The sequence below is a fragment of the Trachurus japonicus genome, chromosome 3, assembly GCF_045865225.1.
Source record: "Trachurus japonicus isolate A0001 chromosome 3, Traja_1.0".
Taxonomy (NCBI): Eukaryota; Metazoa; Chordata; class Actinopteri; order Carangiformes; family Carangidae; genus Trachurus; species Trachurus japonicus.
The window spans coordinates 22,793,936-22,813,373 of record NC_140909.1 but is presented as its reverse complement, the minus strand read 5'-3'; the positions used below and the strand labels follow the sequence as shown (position 1 = coordinate 22,813,373).

The 19,438-nt window shown below is 41.2% G+C and overlaps 2 protein-coding genes across 3 annotated transcripts in view; both read left to right on the top strand.

Annotated features, from left to right (window-relative positions):
- The window catches only part of LOC146989984 (myocyte-specific enhancer factor 2A-like), a 41,573-nt gene extending 31,432 nt beyond the window's left edge, over positions 1-10,141 (top strand). Inside the window, exons 6-10 of the mRNA XM_085767196.1 lie at positions 28-81; positions 1,660-1,826; positions 7,651-7,777; positions 7,920-8,022; positions 8,959-10,141. Of these exons, the coding sequence (XP_085623322.1) occupies positions 28-81; positions 1,660-1,826; positions 7,651-7,777; positions 7,920-8,022; positions 8,959-9,286 (779 nt within the window). The 3' untranslated portion in view covers positions 9,287-10,141. The remainder of the gene's footprint in view (positions 1-27; positions 82-1,659; positions 1,827-7,650; positions 7,778-7,919; positions 8,023-8,958) is intronic.
- Positions 10,142-13,065: 2,924 nt separating this feature from the next.
- Positions 13,066-19,438, top strand: part of mctp2b (multiple C2 domains, transmembrane 2b) — a 33,563-nt gene continuing 27,190 nt past the window's right edge. For both annotated transcript variants that reach the window (XM_085767177.1, XM_085767185.1), the window contains exons 1-2: positions 13,066-13,191; positions 18,401-18,977. In XM_085767177.1, coding sequence (XP_085623303.1) covers positions 18,450-18,977 — 528 coding nt within the window. In that variant the 5' untranslated portion in view covers positions 13,066-13,191; positions 18,401-18,449. The remainder of the gene's footprint in view (positions 13,192-18,400; positions 18,978-19,438) is intronic.

Genomic DNA, 19,438 nt, shown 5'->3' with positions numbered 1-19,438 from the left:
TGACACTGTGTGTGTCTTAATCTCCAGGTGGTCTGCAGGGCAGTTCTGATCTGGCTCTGCAAAATGGATCTGGACCAGCTGGTATGTGTTGTACTTTTTGTGTGCTTCTCACAAACACACTCCAACATATAGAGGACACAAACACCAACAGATCGATGTTTGATTGTAACTGTGATAAGAGGATTTTGTCTGAGCTGACTCCACCAATATTACAATCACCAGTCACATCAGGTCCTCTCTCTTTAAAAGTTGAATGATATGGTGAATCAGAGGCCTCTCCTCTCCTCTCCTCTCCTCTCCTCTCCTCTCCTCTCCTCTCCTCTCCTCTCCTCTCCTCTCCTCTCCTCTCCTCTTCCTCAGGCTGATGCAGACAGTCAGGATGTAGGCTGACAGTCTCTTAAACATACTGTCAGCCTACATACATCACACCATTTCACTACAAACTCCACAATGCCCCAGTTCCCTGAACTACACACATGCTGCACCCAGCAGCTTCCCTGATAGGGCTTTACCTGCTGTAACCTCTCTCCCTCCCTGCCAGTCTGCAGTTATGCTCAGTGTCCAATAAATCAGTCCAGTTACTGTGAGGAAATCTGCTTTTCCATAACCATGTGTAACCAAGCACTGTGCCTGAGTACGGGTACATAAATGTTTCACATTCATATTATTATAGTCTTAGATTTCAAATTGCATTTTATTAAAATTGAGCTTTAAAGACATCCAGTGGTGGGATCTTTATGAACTCACTGAGAAGAAAATATTGTACCAAAACATTTATAAGCCTTTGATTGTACTCCAGCTACATCAAAAGAACTGGCACATTTATTACCACTACTACAAATAATGATGATATTAGAATTGTTCCCAAAGAAAATACATAGTACTTGTATGAGAGTGTTTTTTTATGAGAGAGTATACATCTCCTGAAAAAAATAAAAATAAACACAAATATTAGCGGAAAGTGGGAAAAAAAATGAACGTTTTTTTTTTGTTCCTGTTCCATCATTCATTTCATGACTGGGTTCTGTATTGACAATAGATATCTCATCTCAATGAGTCAAGGGCACTACTTTCCATCAGAGCATTTGAGCATGGTTCAGTTCAACGTCCAGTAAAGGCATCTGTGCTATTCACAGAATCTGGATGCACCTCGGTGTCATTTCTGCTGGTTTATCAACTGGTTTCTGTCTTTTGATGTTGGATCTTCAGCCCTCACTGCTGTCTGTCCTCCTTACAGAATATCCTCCCTGTCATCTCCGTCCCAAAACACTGTCTCATATGTGCACAGCCATTATGTAATGTCAAGAGCAAGAAAGATCAATTATTCATTGTTATCTTTTGTATAATATATAGCTGTACTTTCGTCATTCTCCACTCAGAGCCTGTTGGTGGACAATTATGTTTTTAAAACACTTTCCCAATCTTCATATATGTCTATACTTGGGGCATAAAAGAACAGACTAAAAGAGGGGCTGCAAATATCCCTTGCAAAAATATTTATTCACATGGAGCTACATTGCACAGATCAAACATATGACTCTTTCTCTGTCTGTGTAGATACTGTAAGAAATGAAATGGTCATCCTGTCGGTCAGTTCTCCTGTGATTTTCTTATCCTCAGTCTCAACATGTTGTTGTATGTTTCTATTTCTCTGCTTAGTGAATGGTTTTGTGGGCTCACCTGGTGGAAGCAGTTTGGGGAAGATCATACCACCCAAATCTCCTCCTCCTCCTCTTCCACCTTCTGGGAACAACCTGGTTCCAGCCGGCCGCAAGACGGACCTTCGAGTGGTGATTCCTCAGTCCAAAGGAATGATGCAAACACTTGTAAGTATGCATTTCCTTTGTATGTTTAGGGGCTCAACAAACATTCTCACAAATGCTTATAATGAAGAGAAATATTCTACAATTTTTTTTAAATACTTAAAGCTGCAGAAATGGATCTGTTGCCACTAATGACCAGAAAATTATCAAAACAAGCTGACATGTTCACAGCTTCTAAGTACAGTGGATTAAGTGTTGCACTTCTCAGCTGCTCATGGACACACACAGGCCTAAAGGCTTTTAGTGCCTGGGTCTGAGTTTTATTAAGAACCAGAACAGTACACAGTGTCCTCCAAGCCTGAGGGATCTTGGACGCAGACAAGAACAAGGTAAATAGATGATGCACACGATGACAGAGTTAGTCAGCAACTTTTCAGAACAATTGGTTTGACACCATCTGGACCAGATGGTTGCTGGATCTGAAAGTGAAATCATTGTTCTTTTAAAGAGAGAAGGATCTCTCTGTTCTGGACTGAAAAACAATCTGCAAAATGCCATAAACAGTAATCTTCTGCATGAGTTCTTGTTTATATTTAGAGTTTCTCATCCAAATGTACTGTGTGCATACTTAAAGGAGCTATCTGTAATGTTAATGCTACATGCTGCAACTCTTGTTAACATTAACAGAACATTATACAATAAACGTGGCCCTCACATCCCAGGTACGACCACTGAAGACCCTTTGCAGACCCTAGCAGACTGTTGTGTACTCACACTTGTAATGAATGCAACACTAGCTTAATGTAGCTATTTGCAAATTTTGAGCTCGGACTCTTGCAAGGATCTGTCTCCACTGGTGCAAAGGAACAATCTCCTTTTGCTTCACCTTTATTCTTCTATTGAAGTAAGCAAGCTAACAGACCAGCCAATATGGAAACTTCTCCTCACTTTTTAATCACAAACTGTTATTCTGTCAGGACCACTATGTCAAAATAATATTTATTTACTTGCACAGTTTAATTTGGCGGTATGGTACTGTTCTGGGACCCCCTGCTCTTCCACGCGCTTGCGTGGAAAGCCTGAGGCAGGAAGAGCACCTTCCTGCCCTTCACGAGCCATCATGAACGGCATAAGCAGGGAGCGCAGCAGCAAAGAAAACCCAGACAGAGCAGAGCAACCAACAAGATATAATGACAGGAGGAGCTGGGGCGGAGGTGGGTTGCAAAAAAGCCGGCAGAGGAAGCAGCAGCAGCAAGGGAGGTGACGTCGGGCTACAGCAGTTTAAACAGCGCGCCCTGAATGCAGTTCCCCAATAGGGGAGTCAGCTGAGCCATCAGCTGACCTGCACAGGTGAAGACAGTTACGCTGTGCTGATTAGAGCTTGACGTCATGGCCTGCCAGAACTAACGCTATACGCTTAATTTCTGTCAGGACCACTATGTCAAAATAATATTTATTTACTTGCACAGTTTAATTTGGCGGTATGGTACTGTTCTGGGACCCCCTGCTCTTCCACGCGCTTGCGTGGAAAGCCTGAGGCAGGAAGAGCACCTTCCTGCCCTTCACGAGCCATCATGAACGGCATAAGCAGGGAGCGCAGCAGCAAAGAAAACCCCCAAAACAACCACACCGCAAATCCTGGAACCTCTGCTAAGAGATGCCAGGAGGCTATCTAGAATGGAATTAATTTTTGCCTATAAAATTTAATAGGGAATAAGCCACACGCTACCTCTTAACAATAATAATTTTTACAATAATAATAACCATTATTAATAATAATAACAATAATAATATTAAATCAATTACTTACAATGAGAGGCTCATAGCTTTTTGTGCATCTAGAATGCTCTATTGACAGGCGCAGTAAGGCAAGGCAATTTTATTTGTATAGCCCGTTTTTACAAACAGTTTGTCTCAAAGGCTTACATGGCATCGTAACAACATCCTCTGTCCTTAGACCCTCACATCGACTGAGGAAAAACTCCATGGAAAACCCTTTTAACAGGGAAAAATCGGAGAAACCTCAGGGTGAGCAACAGAGGAGGGATCCCTCACCCAGGACGGACAGACGTGCAATAGATGTTGTTACAGACAAGAAAACAGGGAGCAAAGAAAACCCCCCACAACGACCACGCCGGCAAATCCCTGACCCTCTAGCAACAAGAGATGTCAGGAGGCTATTTAAGTTGGAAACAAATGTAGCCCATTTAAAAGGAAATAGACGAACCCCCCAAAACCCGCAAAAGGAGCTGCGTCAGTGAATAATTCAATGCCAAATATGATTCTGTATTATCGCTATGGAGGTTGAAACCCAGCGCAAATTAAGAATAAAGCAAACCGTTCCTTGTGTGACGCTCCGACCGCTTGGCAGCATCGCTGGCAAACAGAAACTCCACAGTCCCGGAATCAGCCGTCGCCGGTCAATGGAACAGCTGTGTGTGACGCCGCCCCCACCTGCCAGGTGAGAGCCCCGACGGAGAGAAGGAGCCCCCCTCCCCCGTCGTCGCAGACGGCGTCCTCCGTTCCAGAGCTTCGCTGAAGCCCCATGACACGACACCGCGCCAGCCGCCGCGGGTCCGCATCGTGGACGGGGGCGACGACATCGGGAGCAGCAGGGCGAGCACGAACACAACCAGCGATCCTTCCCTCATGCGGGAGCCCGTCTTGCAAAAAAGCCGGCAGAGGAAGCAGCAGCAGCAAGGGAGGTGACGTCGGGCTACAGCAGTTTAAACAGCGCGCCCTGAATGCAGTTCCCCAATAGGGGAGTCAGCTGAGCCATCAGCTGACCTGCACAGGTGAAGACAGTTACGCTGTGCTGATTAGAGCTTGACGTCATGGCCTGCCAGAACTAACGCTATACGCTTAATTTGTTATCTTGCAAAATCAGTGTTGGGTGGTGCTCTTGGCAAAACTGTTACCATAAACTAATAGCTGTGAATGCTATGTGGTGACAACAAACTCACAAACAGCTCATTCAGTGCTTAAGGTTTAGGCCTGCAGACAGCTCCTCTTTATAGCTAAGCCATTTTTTGCGTGTTATAAAATAACATTCACAGTTTTTTATCAAAACACATGAAATGTATAATTTCTTTTGTCCATCTATGATTCTATCCCTACTAAAAAGGCATTTTGTTCTATGTCTCTTGTGCCTTATAGGCACAAATTCAACATGAAACAGCATTTTTAATCATATAAATCAACATCATGATTGATGTGACTGACATTGGGCCTGACAGTCTCTAAAAATTAGAGTCTATCATAACACTGGCCGTGGCATGTAAATTGGGTGGATTATGAGACTAAAACAACAACGTGCCCAATAATAATACTATACAATACAATACATAATAATGTATATAGCACATTTAAAAATGCAACCCAAGTTGTCCAAAGTGTACAATAACACATAAGTAAAACAATAAAGCTTGGGATACAGGTAATGCACAGTAAAAACATGCAATAAAACAATAAAACAAAAGTGAAGACATACAGTATAAAACCTACTAAACAAAAATGCCAAGGAAAATAGAGGACTTTTTAATAGAGACAAGATCACAAGAGTGCTTTAAGTATTTCCACACAAACACCCCGAGTGATTTTTGCCTCTATCATGAAGAACATGATAGAGTAGAGTGATGCATCAGTGTTACAGAAATAGCCTGTCATTTCCTTAAAAAAAAAGTTTTGGAAGATAACATGCTGCAAACACAAGACTGATGATATTTCAAGTAGCCTGCCAGCTCATCCACTTTGTTGGAAGCAAAGCACATTCTCTGTGAAAGCCTAAGTCAGATTTAGACACAATGCCAATGGAACAGAAATGCAGAAATGATGCTGTTATTTTCTGCTTGCATCTCAAATTGTGGTAAAATACACCCTCAAAAGTGAGTACACAGTATCAGAAGTTGTGGTGATTAGCTGCATTCAAGTTCACGTTTTGGTGAACTGACTCTCTCTGCCTCTGAAAAGTGTAGACGGAGTCTTCAGATCTCCTTGATCCTGTTTCTTCAGATTGTACATTCAGCAGCTGTGCTGGCTTACTGAAGTTATTGATTTGCCCTTAACTCCCTTACTGTTGCCCTTCCCTCCCACACTGTGCTCAAACATGATGTAACGATTAGCAAACAATGGAAACAGAGACTTTTTTTTTCTTTTTTATGGTGACCAGGCGGCTCTGTTACTTTTCTGGCTGTGGAATCAAGGGGATTTTTACATTTAGCAGTGACCCATCAGTGAAAGAAGAGGAGAGGAGTTTGTCACAAGATTGGTGTAAAAGTTTGACCTTTTGGTACATAAAGTGCTTGAATAGAAAATGTTTACCCAGATATAAAAGATTTAAGAGGTTTCTGTGATTTAAAAAAAGGGGATTTGTGGCTTTGGATTTTTATTGAAAGCTTTTCATGTGTTACTACAGTATTATTGGTATTGTCTATATTGTCACTAAGATACTTGACTAAATTTAAGATGGAGAAACTATAGCTCAACAGCCTTTCAATTCTGGACAAATTAGTCCAGGTTCAGGAACATTTTTGTCACAGGTCATCATTTCTCAGGATTCTGTTATAGGTGATCGCTTGCATGAGAATGAAAAAATGCTGCTTCAGTCTGAATCATGTCGAAACTTGCAGAGGAGGATGGGACCTGCTATGTTCACAACGTATATTTGTTCTGCTTTTCATTCACGGCAGTAAAAGATGCTGAGTTGTGGTCAGACAGCCACTACTTGATGTGCTCATTTTGAAACTGCCCTTCACTTCCTCCTGAATGACAACTTCAGCATGCGAGTGTGAAAAATACGCAGAGCACATTGTATATGTTTTGCAAAAATGGGCAGGGTTCATTCTTTTGGATTACGTTTTTTTTTGTGGTAATCAATATCATTTAGTCATATCTATAACAGACTGAGCAGCTCCACCTACTTTCAAGGCTGCATTGTTGCCAGTTAGTTTGGGCTTGAATACTCTAGAGCAAGGTAACAAGGTTACCACACTTACACAAGGGAACATGGTGCAATGCTCCAGGGAATCACACAGGTTTAACTTTGATAATATGCTAGTTTGAGACATGTACAAGTTGATTAACCCAACATTTGTGTGCATGCATGTGTGGGTTGAGCAGTGAATGATCTCATTCTGAGTGATGTCATTACTGACATTATCAGGCTGGAACGCCAACAGCCCAGAGAGCAGCTACACAAAACTTACACTAACTGTACGTCCAGTCAAAGAAGCACCAGAAAGAGTAGCAAACTGCCCTGGTTTCTAGCTTCATTTGAGGTGGAGACTGATTAAGATTTAAATGGTGAGATGATTAATTGCTAAAGCATTCTAGCAGGAGGCCTAACTATGAGTCTGTAATGGGATGCCTAAAATTTCAAAATGGCACAAACCTGAATCACATACTTTGGACAAAGACATTTTGATGTTAAGAACTGTCTTACAAACTGGTGCTAATGTATATAAACAGGTATTTGTTCTCTAAAGGAATTTTAGGTTTTAGGAATTTAACTAAAGTCACAAAATTTCTCAAGCTCTCTCAAGAAAACTGAGATGCCGAACCTCAGCAAATTCAGGGTCGCTCTCTGAAAGCTGCAGGCATCCTGGGAAATTAGAACAAGAGAATTTCAAGTTAGATTTTCTTCCTTGAAAGGAAAAAGGATGTCGCTTGAACAGGAAGCTGGGAAAGTGAATTTATACTGACATCATGTGGTTGAACTGGGGTATCACAGTCTAAGAGCAGCTTTGGGTAAATGCACTGTACTGTACTGTATGTTTGTGGACAGTCCAAACACAGAGAAGCAATACACAGAGGGAATGCAGTATTTAAGGACAGAGAAGTTAAATGAATAATCATATTGTATAATCCTGTTTATCTTTTCTTTTACCAGAGCAACCAGAGACTCAACAGCAGTCAGTCCAGCCAGGCTCTGTCCACCCCAGTGGTCTCCATCACCACACCCAGTCTGCCTCACCAAAGTCTGGTCTACTCCAGCATGGGCTCTGCCTACAACAACGGTACCTGAGCATTAATACCCTTGTATTGCATTGCTGTTATTGGTAAAAGTGAAATTGTTTCAACTCATCACAGACGCAGGAATCTGCCATCATACCAACTTCATGTGCCATTGTTTTATGTGTCACCCTCTCTCTTTGTCAGATTACTCCCTGAACACTGCAGACCTGACAGGCTTCAGCTCCCCTGCAGGCCCCTCTCTGGGCTCCATGGCAGCGTGGCAGCAACACCAGCTGGGCCCTCTGGGGTTAGTACCTAACAACGATGACTCACTGTTGGCTGACATAATTTCAGTTTGTTGACTTGGTTTATTTACCCTAAGTTAAAATCATTGATCTGCAAAACAAGGAGGCAAAAGCCTCTGGGATTTTTGTTTGATTTGTTGTCTGAGAGGCGACTTAATGAAGAGAAAGGCTAAGTAACAAACTGAACATATCAAGGGACTAATATCTGATTGACCACTAATTGAATATCTACACTGACCTGTACATTAATTAAAATGATAAAATGATAAAATGATAAAATGATAAAATGATAAAAAGTAACATGGGTTGACTTGACATGACTATGTAACCTTGCTGAAGAGACACAACACAAAAGTTTAATGATAATGGTGAATGCAAAAACATAATGTCGTAGTAGACCAAAAAGAGAGGAGTTATAAAATCAGTACTCTGTTATTCCCATCTTATTTCTTGACCATGGGTTCAGCTTTTTATATGCAAGGTATGAAGATTGTGTCTGTAAATGTTACATGAAATGAGTGCATTACTAGCAGAGTGTTCTTTGAGTCTGAAAAGCAAATGCACTGAAAGCAAAACAACCCCTCTTTTTACTGTTCTAAAGGACATTAAATCAAATCATGTAGTTAATGCATTAATGTCGAATAAACATTTTATTGTTGTTGTAGTATGAGGTGGAGCTATTTTTTAAATAATTAAAGAACGGGATATTTAATTCATATTCTATGAGGTCAAACTTTATTTTGTACCAAAAATAATATAATATCCAAGTAAAATAAAACTAAAATGTGTCTTCAAATATAGTTTATGAGTAAATGTTCTAACTAACATTCCACCACAAGGTACATTTCGGTATTATTGGATACTCTCCACTAGGTGGCGTCTTCAGCCCACAGTCACTGTCTTACACAATCCTCTTCCTCTCTTCCCTCTGTCTGTAGACCTGGGAGCTCCAACCTCTCCATCAACACCAACCACAACATCAACATCAAAGCTGAGCCTATCTCCCCGCCCCGTGACCACCTCACCCAGTCAGGGTACATGACCCAGACTCACGTCCTCCCTCATCCTCACTCCTCTTCCACCAGAATCGAGATGGGGAGGTCTCCTGCAGACAGCGTCAGCTCTTCCTGCAGCTCCCATGAGGGCGGCAGCAGCGACCGGGAGGAGCAGCAGCGGCTGGACTTACACTCGCTCCCCCTGAGTCGGTCAGAGGGCAGAGAGAGTCCGACGGTCAAACGAATGCGAATGGACAGCTGGGTGACATAGAGCCTGCAGTCACATGACGCCACAGCACCAGGGCAAACACAGGAAGGACACTGTTATGCAAATGAAATGTGGATGGATTTTATAGATGTGTTCTGTTATTTTTCATTAAGTTATCTCTTTGTTTCTTTTCTTTTTTTTTAAACATCTCATCAGCTTTTCAAAAAGTGGCACTTCCAAAACGTACACATAAGATCTAGTGCTTTTAAAATATATATAATTTTAAGTATCACAGACTGAAAATGTGGGTCCAATTGCAGTACAGTCTGTCATTTTCTAATCCAGCGGGACACAGTACTAGACAGAAGAATGGAAAAAGGTGAGTTGAGCCGTGTCTGTTAGTCTTGATCTGGTTGGTAAAACATCGACGTGATTGCATGTATGTATGTCTCCCACTGGGTGTCACCCAATTCATTTCTGATATTCTCAGGGTTTGAAACATTGAGTCCAGCATGAAGGCAATACTCCCTCCACACCATCATCCCCGAAACTCCTCTTTACAGAAACATTTATTTATATCAGCCAAAGCAGTATGCTGTTTTTTTTATGTTGTTTGTGAGTGTTTTTATATTGTGCACAGAATAAGACAAAATTTCATTCAGATTTAAAACTGAAAGCCATGAACACTTGTTCTGTATGTACTATCTTTATTGATTTGTATATACTGTAGTATCTTTATCACTTTTTGGTGTAATTATTTACTGTATTGTTAATCAGACTGTTGTATCTGACTGGGTGAAAACACCTGCACCAGATTCTACGAAAGTATATTTTTGTGGATCATTGCCATATTTGCAAGGCATTGTCCTTTCTTCTCTCATCAATTGTTTGTTGGATAAATCTGTTTCGTGAAAATTGCCTTGCTGCACTCTCTTGAAACTACAGTACATCTCCAAAATATAGTTAAAAATGTACTCTAGTTCAGAGTACAAGAAATTTAGATTCCTAAGACATTTGTTTTACTAAAGGAGGATAAAATAAGACCATGGTGGTGAAAAGACAAGGAATAACCTCAGGAGTCTTACAGTAAATAAGCACTGATAAAGGTGGTGGACTGGAATATCTAAATGGACACACTATTAGTATGACAGCACAGTGAATTGAATCAAGAGGTTTCATAAATGACAGTATTGAAAGATAGACGTTCCTCTTTAGATTCTTATTAATTATGCAGCACCACAATTAAGATTTAACATGCGTGTGACTGAGTAGCAAATGGTTAAAGCTGAACAAATGAAACACGTGGGTTTATGTGCATGTGGTAGCACGTGGTGAAGTGTGCAGAAGCTGCAAGATCAACCACAGTAGTTCCACTGAACAATAGCGTGGAGGGGAAGCCTATCAGTCATGAGTGTGAATGGAAAGAGAGACAGAGTGGTTTTGTAACACATAGCCTACCTGGTGTAGCTTTTACAGCAGTGGTCCTCAACCTTTTCTGGGCACTGGACCCCTACATATTTTTAAGCAACCCTGAGGACCCCTCTTGGAAAGCTTGGGGGAGGGGGAGCTCATAATTTAAAAACAACACAGCGAGTGTTAAGTTTGTTGTAATGGTGTAATGCACTTAATTAAAAAAAAAAAAAAACAAACGAGAGTGAATCAAAATAAAATTCAAATGTGGCGTCTTATTAAAATATGACCAATTTTCCATTAAAACATAGGGGATGCCTTAGCTTAGCTTCTGCAGTTTAGGCCAGTATGATGGTCACTATTTTAGAAAAATGATAAATGTCTGTAAAGGTCACAAGATAAAATGATATTTTATTGTTTTAAGCACCCCTTGCAATTGCACCAAGTACCACTAGGGGTCCAAGTACCCCTGATTAAAAATGCTGTTTTACAGGATGCTGGAAACATGTTTGTTGGTTCAGAAACAATGGAGAAGATCATCATCAGAATACTCCAAATGCATTACGGCATGTTACTAAAAATCAGCCTTAAGGGGCGTCTTGTTTCTGCAGGTGCCAGGTGCAGAGGGGACTATAATTGGATGTGGTTGTACAGTGCAAATCACAACTGTAAAGGAAGTGGCAGTGCTTGGGCTGTGGGAAAGAAAGAGCACAACAAGGAAAGGACAAAATGCTCAACAGCAGTTTCAGTTTTATGTCAGAACATACCAAAAGTTGTTGGGCACCATTATGTACTGGACTGGAACCACACAAGCAGGAACCGTTTAATGAGGATGTACTGGTTTAGACAGATAACAAGAGCGTACAGTAGGCTATGCCCTACCTGACTGTGAGGTAGGCAGGTGAGAACTGGAACAAGAACTGAGTTACTATAATCCACCAGGCAGCTAATGTATTACTGAGATGGGGGAAGTTGAGTGTTCAGTACAGAGGGTTGTTTGTTGTGAAAGATGTTGTGTGCAACACCTGGTTGTTGGCATGAGCACTGACATTAACTGCTGTGTAAATGCTGATCTGGAAAGATGGCTGTGTGCAGTTTACGTGTGAGCGTAGGAGGAAAAAAGGCATATCAATTACTTTCACTGACAGCAGCGAAATAGAAAGAAACCTCATGATAAAATCATTAATATGAGCATTATTTTACTAATTATTACATTGGTCCTATTTTTTTCAAATGAGAAGTTCGTGATCAAGAACATGTCCATGAATTGAAACCTTGTACTTTTATGAACAGTGCCTGTTAGGAAAGAGAGGAGCAACAGAATTACACTTGTTCAGATAGATAGAAAAGCACATAGACCCAGACCTCGTACTCACTACTCTGTGGGAGAGAAATGGAGGGTGAATGGATTAAATGTACCAAGGTTAATGACAATGATGAGAGCAAACATCTGTTTGAGAACAAGATTAGTTTTATGTGAGCCACGAAAGACTGTTCTGGAGAAAGACCTATCAAATAAAGAGACCCTCCCTTTGGCTTTATCATGAACACATCCGTAGCTAGGAGTAATAAACTTACGTGGAAATATTGGGAACAGATTTGCATGATCACTCAACTGAGTCATTATAAAAGAAAAAGGTGTGGAGCACTATGCACTGTGTCTGTGATAGAAACAGGCCACTACTGTACCTGGGATAACACTGAATTTTTAGTCCACATTAAAAAAAAAATCTAATTTGAGAAAGGCTGAACTACAGTGTTCCCACCACATTAAAGTGAGGCAGGGTGGGAAAATATTTATCTGGATTATTTTTTAGGGCAAATTGAAGATGGCTATTGGTTAAACAGTTATTTTAAATATTTGCTAAAGTTGCAAGTATTAACCTGGATTAAATATACACTAAATTGTCATCATAATAGTTGTGTTGTGAATTTTCAGGCTATATTCCTTTTCCTTTCCAAGCCTGTTCTAAATGTTACAATATTCTCATACGCCTTGAGATCTTTTCAATGCAAAACAAATGTGAAAATTGTGAGAAAAAAAACAGCTTAGAAGATCATCGCCAGAAAATGTCAAAAGCATCACTACATTTTAATAATAGCAGCCTTCAAAGTAGGCTAGGGCATCTTGAATCTGCAGGTGCCAGGTGCAGAGGTGGTAAATCATAGGAGAGGAAGTGGTTGTGCTTGGGTTATTGTGGGAATGAAGTGGAAGGACAGATCAGATCATACTAAAGGTTGTTGAGCATAATTATGAACTAATTATGAGACTGACTGTGCTGGCTGAGACGGATAACGACAGCGTAGCCTAGGACAGTATGGCATGTCTGACCTATACGTGCGTAAAAAAGCGGAAAAGCTTTTATTTTGAAAATCTTAATCTGGAGGAGGCGCTGTTGTCTCCAGCTCGACGCTGGATGCCACGGAGAGAGGAGGAGGAAGCCGGTTCAGAGCCGCACAGCGCGGTCGATATGTTGAGGTGGTGCGGTTCTTCTTCATAACGACAATGTGAGGTGAACGAGAAACACTCGTCGGAGCTTCCTAACAGCGGAGAAAAGGTAAAACAACTACTAGTTAATTTGTTGCGTCTTTTTCTTCTGGTCGGGAAGCAGAAAGCTACTAAGTTAAGTTACCTGTTGGGGTGTCCGAGGTGGGGCCAGACAGGTGAGTCACCCTCCTCTTGGCTGGCCCTGGTAGGTTTCCTAATGGCGAACCTGTGAGCAGACACAACGTGGTCCAGGTTGAACACTGAACTTGTTATCAGACTTGTTGTTGCTTCTCCTCTGCTGAGGCTGAGCTCAAAGTGACACTGAGATCAAATCTGACAGGTTTACACTTAGTTTTTCACTCTTGGCCTAATTCACTAACTCATTTAAAACGTCGTCACGCTGGGAAAGAGTCGGTCGTCAATTCTGTATTGATAACAAACAAATACAAGCACATTTAGATAAAAAACAAACAAAACAAACCAGAGGTTGCTCGGTGGAGTAGTTTAATGCAGCTGTGTGGTGGTCAGTGTGTGTGCATGGCGAATCAAACAGCAGCTCCGTTTGACCCATCCAAGTTTTGATACAGTAGTGCTTAGACAAAATGATACACACATTAACAGCTAATGGAGCTCCGTGCAGCTGCATTGCTGTAGGATCTAGATAAGAGATAAGTTGCAATCTTTGACCATTTGTTGCAGCCTGAAAAGGGATTTCCCCGTAGAAATTACAGCGTTTAGGTATTTGCTAGAGGTCATGTTTAATATTGACACTACATACAGAAGATGGAGTGGCACTATGAAACTGGAAAAACAAACAAACAGAAGCTCTAACTTCCTGCAGATTGTTTATGTATTTTTGTCATTGCTTGAATGTTTCTGTGCGTGTTCCCCTGGCAGCAGTGTCTTGCAGCATATCAAAGAGGGACCGCAATGTGAAATAGTTTCAGGAAATAGCTCTGTGTCCTGTTCTGACAAGACAGCCCTCAGTCTTGCTCAACCCAGCCCACAGAACACAAGAAACTAAACATAAAAGACTCATTGCAACCCTCAACAGTATTATAGGTTAGCTGTCTAATAAAACATACAATCTTTTTTTATGAGAACAAAATATATAGGCTACATTAGAAATCTTGAATTAAAAGTATATTTTCTGAAGATTGACATGGTATCTACTTTCAGATTGAGAATCCACGCTGAGAGACTTTCAAACCTGGACCTGTCTGATTATGATGGATCAGTTTTGGGCAGAATAAGTCACTGCTCTCTCATCATCTGTACATTTTGTAGGATCCAGTCAGCAGGAGTGCTTTCATGTTTAACAACGGATTAACCCAGTATGATTTCAAAACGCTATCATCTGTTACTTGTGTACTTAGCAGGCATTTTGTAAAATCTGTGTCTTTTTTGTTTTTGTTCTTTGGTTATTGTTTTTTTTAATGGCGGTGACCTCATTTGGGAGTGAGACTAGAAACGCAGTGTGTACAGGAGTGCAAGGTTTTCTCACAGTAAATGGTAGGCTTACATGTATCATCTTGCTGCAGCACCTGTTATAACAATGACAGAGGCTCAGATTGAGTTTATGCTCAAGTTACTTAAAAATAACCTAAAACCTATTTGTTAACTCTATGTGGTGTGTACTTCAGACCATCCCATTCTTACCTGTAACACAACGTGGCCTCATTATGTTGCAAAGGCTCTTCTTTTGTAAATTTTATGCAAAGTTTAAATAAATAAATAAACCATGCATGGACAGAACATTCACTGGCCAGTTATAAAAACATTTATTTACATGAACTATACACATGTTCCCAGCAGTGATTAGAGCACAGTGGTGAATGTATACCATCAGTTCTGTTTGTGTTACACTGTGACCTTTGGCCTGTGCACTACTAGTTACTGTGCACTAATTGATTATCATGATGTAGTAGCCAACTCATGTTTTTTTTTGTTTACCATGTCACTTAAAGCAGAAGTAAGCGATATTTTTGTGTTAATATAAGTCTTAAATAGTTATATCTTCCGACAGCAATCACTTACATAGAGTGTTTGGACCGAAACACGGGTCTGTCAGTCACTCTGCTCTGCTCTGAGCCGAGGAGAAAACTTTTCTCGTATCCTACAATTTTTATCCAATGAGGAGAGAGAACGGCATGCAGGGCTGTGTGCAGCCAAGGGATGTGCGTGAATGCGGTGACGTAGGGACGAGGACTGTTATGGTGCGTTCAAGGCAGCCCGTAACTCGTGTTTTTCCGACCTGTGAAGTCGTACCAGTTCAATCTGGTACGAGTTCACGGGTCGGAAGTTACGAGTGGCCGTTATAGTGACTTTCACAGGTAAAACAGGTCGGAAAAACACGAGTGGGTTGCCTGGAACGCTACAAAGTCGTAAGTTGTGACTTGAAGCTGTAATTTACGGTTTCAAAAGCCTGCCTGGAACGCAGCATTAGCCAAAACGACCGGATCGCTTACTTCTGCTTTAATGTTGCTTTTTAGAGTTAGAGGTCAAACAAATGACCAAAATGTGTTGCCGCTAAGTGAGGTTGTTCATATGGTTTCTGGACAAGGTTGTCTGCAGTGAGGATGAATAATCAGCATCTCCTTGAACCATGCGTGCTACAGCCTTCACAGCTTCATTTCAAGGACTGGCCTTTCTACAACAAGGCAGCACAAACTCATGGAGGATAGTAGATTGTTTTTTGTGTTTTCTGAAAGTTTATGATCTTAAACCTTCACTAAGCTGTAAACATGACTCAGACACTCACCATCTTATAAATTTGATGAGCAAATTCAGCATTTACACCCCCACAGACACAGTGCAGTGTTAGTTTTCATTCTGTGTTTTGAGGGTGAATATCTGGCTTTTTAACCGTTCCACTGCTGTTTGGTGCTCAATCGAACACAGTTGGATTTTAGAGCTTATTTTCTGTCATCTGCTGCTGATAAATGAGACTGAATCCAGTCAAGTTGACGTATTTAAAACCAAATCAATGAGCTTAACAAGTACACTGAAACAGTCCACTGTGATGAGGGTCATTTATAGGGACAACTTTACACATTTGATCCATATAAAAATATCATGGCCCATAAACAAAACAACAAAATCATGTCATGATGTTATTATTTTTCTACATGGTGGCTTTGATTATTATTTCTGATAATTTTTAACCTCTGTCTGTTGTAGATTATAGCCGGTCATAAAAAATTAAGTATACTATTAAATATAATACAAATATACAACAATTACATTTACATTAGTCACTTGTCAGTTTAATAACAACTCTGCTGTCAGTCCACTGTGTGGCCTATTAGTGGCATCACTCTCTCTCTCACTCTCACTCTCACTCTCTCACTGTTTCAGTGATCCACCATCTAATCCTTATATTTGGGTCAGGCCAGAGAATTGTGAATCTAGGCTACAGATAGAGAGGCATTCGTTTGTCCGTTTTACCAAACTATAAATGTAAAAAATAAATGGAGGTCAACTAATTCCTGGAAAAGCTACACTTCAGCTCTACACTAATACAATAATAATAGAATGAAAAGACATGTCATAAAACTAAAATACCACTTGTTACTGATGGGTGTATGGGATTAGGTGTCCGGCTTTAGATGCTTGTGCTCTTATTTTCAAACCCAGTGTTGAGTTTCACTCCTCAACATCTGTCATTATCTTTGCCAGCTTTGTAAACACTGAAACCCTATCACATCCCTTCATCTGTTGGTTCTCTACTTCCCCTTACCACATGATAACAGGGCAGGTCAATGCAGTGAAGTAGGAAATGTGCAGCCGTGAAGGGGCTTCATGATTCAGGTTTTGTGAGTTTATAATTGCACAGAGAGAGGATAGTTTGAGGTATTAATGAGGCAATATGGTATGCACAACCGGGTTTGTCAGCCAATTCGCACCATTAGAAGAATTGCTTGAGTTGTTTCGCTTTTGCTGAGAGTGACTTTGTAATTAGTGAACTGAGAACAAATGATACAGTAGATGACTCAGCCAATTACTCTACACACATTCACAAAGGCTTCCAGAGTAAGTCATTAAGAAAACTGTGACAGCTAAAATGAGATTAGACCTCAAGTCATGCTACTGTATGCTGTGCTGATGATGACATTAGGAATAAACAAGCTTCACCATATTGTACCACTTTGGATCTACTACTATCTGTAAATTCCTCATATCATGGTCTTCTTTGACCACTCTCCCCAAAGGCCACTGGGTGTAGGTGAAAGCCCCCAAAAAACATGCAAGTGGACTAATGATTTTGTAGTTCATATTGTTTGTGTAGCACCTTTAGTCCTAACTTTAAGGGATACTCTCATCGCTCTAGGTCCGGTAGGAGTTGCACCAGGAGGTAACTCACAAAAAGGAGTGGGTGTTGGTATTTGAACAGGTGATATTTTAATATCAATGCAAAACAAATAATAAACATCAACAGCTTGACTGTGCACTTGTTTCCAAAATGAAAAAAATAAGGTGCCATAAAATGAATAAAACAAAACAAAACATTTGCAAATTTCCCATTTGAAAAAGAGCATTCACCAATGTCACCTGATCGCACACCTTCCCTTTCATAGTGCCCTGCATTATAAGACATGCAATGATTGTAGTGGCAACAATATCATTGTTGTCTGCTGCAAAACATGTGAGTGCGTGTACATTGTATGTCTCTATAAGTCGACCCTGTGATAGACGGGCGACTGGTCCAGGGTGTACACCACCCTCCTCCAATGTCAGCTGGGATGTTTTATCCTTCTTTTTACAGTCTATGGTTTTATCCTACTCTTTTTAAGCATCTGCCTCTTGTACTGTGATATACATTTTCTGTAGTTCACTGATATTGAATGTTAGCTAAACTGATTGTGATAACACTGGTCGATGAGTGTATGTCTCAGAATGATTTAAGGAGCTTTTTTTCTTGACAAGAGTCCTATCAGAAGATTAAAACCACCCTCATGTCACATGTCATAGCTGGGTAGACACAGGATATGCAATCTGCCGAGCAACACGCTCTTATTAACATGTTATCTTGTGTTTGTTTAGTACTTACTGGCACAGAGGTGCTGTTAAATGCATTTCCCTTAAAGAGAAGCTCTACAGTATGCTGAGCCAAGCTACCTAGCTGCAGCATTACATTTAACAGACATAATTCAATCGTCCTGAAATAGTTGTAGGTCAGCACTAGTCAAAATCAAAATTTTTATTCTATTTTCAGCAGAGTTTTTGTTGTTTTCTTGTTTTTGTATAGTATATAACCCTGCTCCTGTTCTGTACTGTAGCTCCCAGTGATGTCCAGATATTAGACACAGACTGAACCTCCCTCCCATCATGGACTCCAAGAAGACGGGTGTGCTGCACCATCTCCGCCAAAAGATGCTGCCACACCTGCGGCGGGGCAAGACGAGCCTGAGCAAGCCCGTCTCCCACTTTGAACACATGATGGACAATCGGATGAGCTCCTCCGTTCCCGACATGAGAGACATGAGGCAGGAGTACGCCCGTATCTCCGCCAGTAGGCCGCTCCAACAGCACAACACTCCCAGCTACAGCAACCCGTCCACGCCGCATGTCAAGTCGTCTAGAGGCAGGGAAGGAGGTGGGAGTGGCCTGAATTTGGGAGTGGTCGATGGAGGAGCTGGGAGGAGTGAACACAGAATGAGCGTGCCTACAGACGCCACAGACTGGGCTTCCTCCCAGGAGTCGTTCAGCAGTCTCTGTGACGTGGAGAGGAGCGCTCTGGAGACAAACTACAGACCTGCCAGGGGCATGGAGGCGGAGGAGCTGGGCCTGCCGGAGATGATGACTGTCTACAGCCCCGATTCTCCCCCTGTGGAGGGCTCACAGTCCAGCTCACAGGTACAGACACTTCACCTGAAAAGTTACATCAAAATCAATATAGAAAACTGACAAATTACTATATAAACAATGGTCTTCAGGCAATGAATATTTCTATTTCATGGGTACTAGTGGCACATTTGTAGAAGCGTTAACAGCAAGTATGGCAATAGAGAAAGCTTGTAGAGACGTGCATTGTTTTCCTTCCCTGTGAGGCACAGGTAAGAAGATAAAGTACTTGTGACGATGTGGCAGGTATGCTGTACATTGGTGGGTGTGAAGTGTCAGGTGTGTTTGCATAGGACATGTGAAGTTTAACTTGGAGGAGCTGGATACAGTTTGAAGCTCAGTGTTTTCATAGTGCCACGGGACGAGAGTCATCGTGACAAGGATGTGGATTTGCACACGAGTGAAAACCTGGCACAGTCTGAAAATACTAGTTACATGTTCGATTATTTTTTAGAGCATTTCTAAATATATCA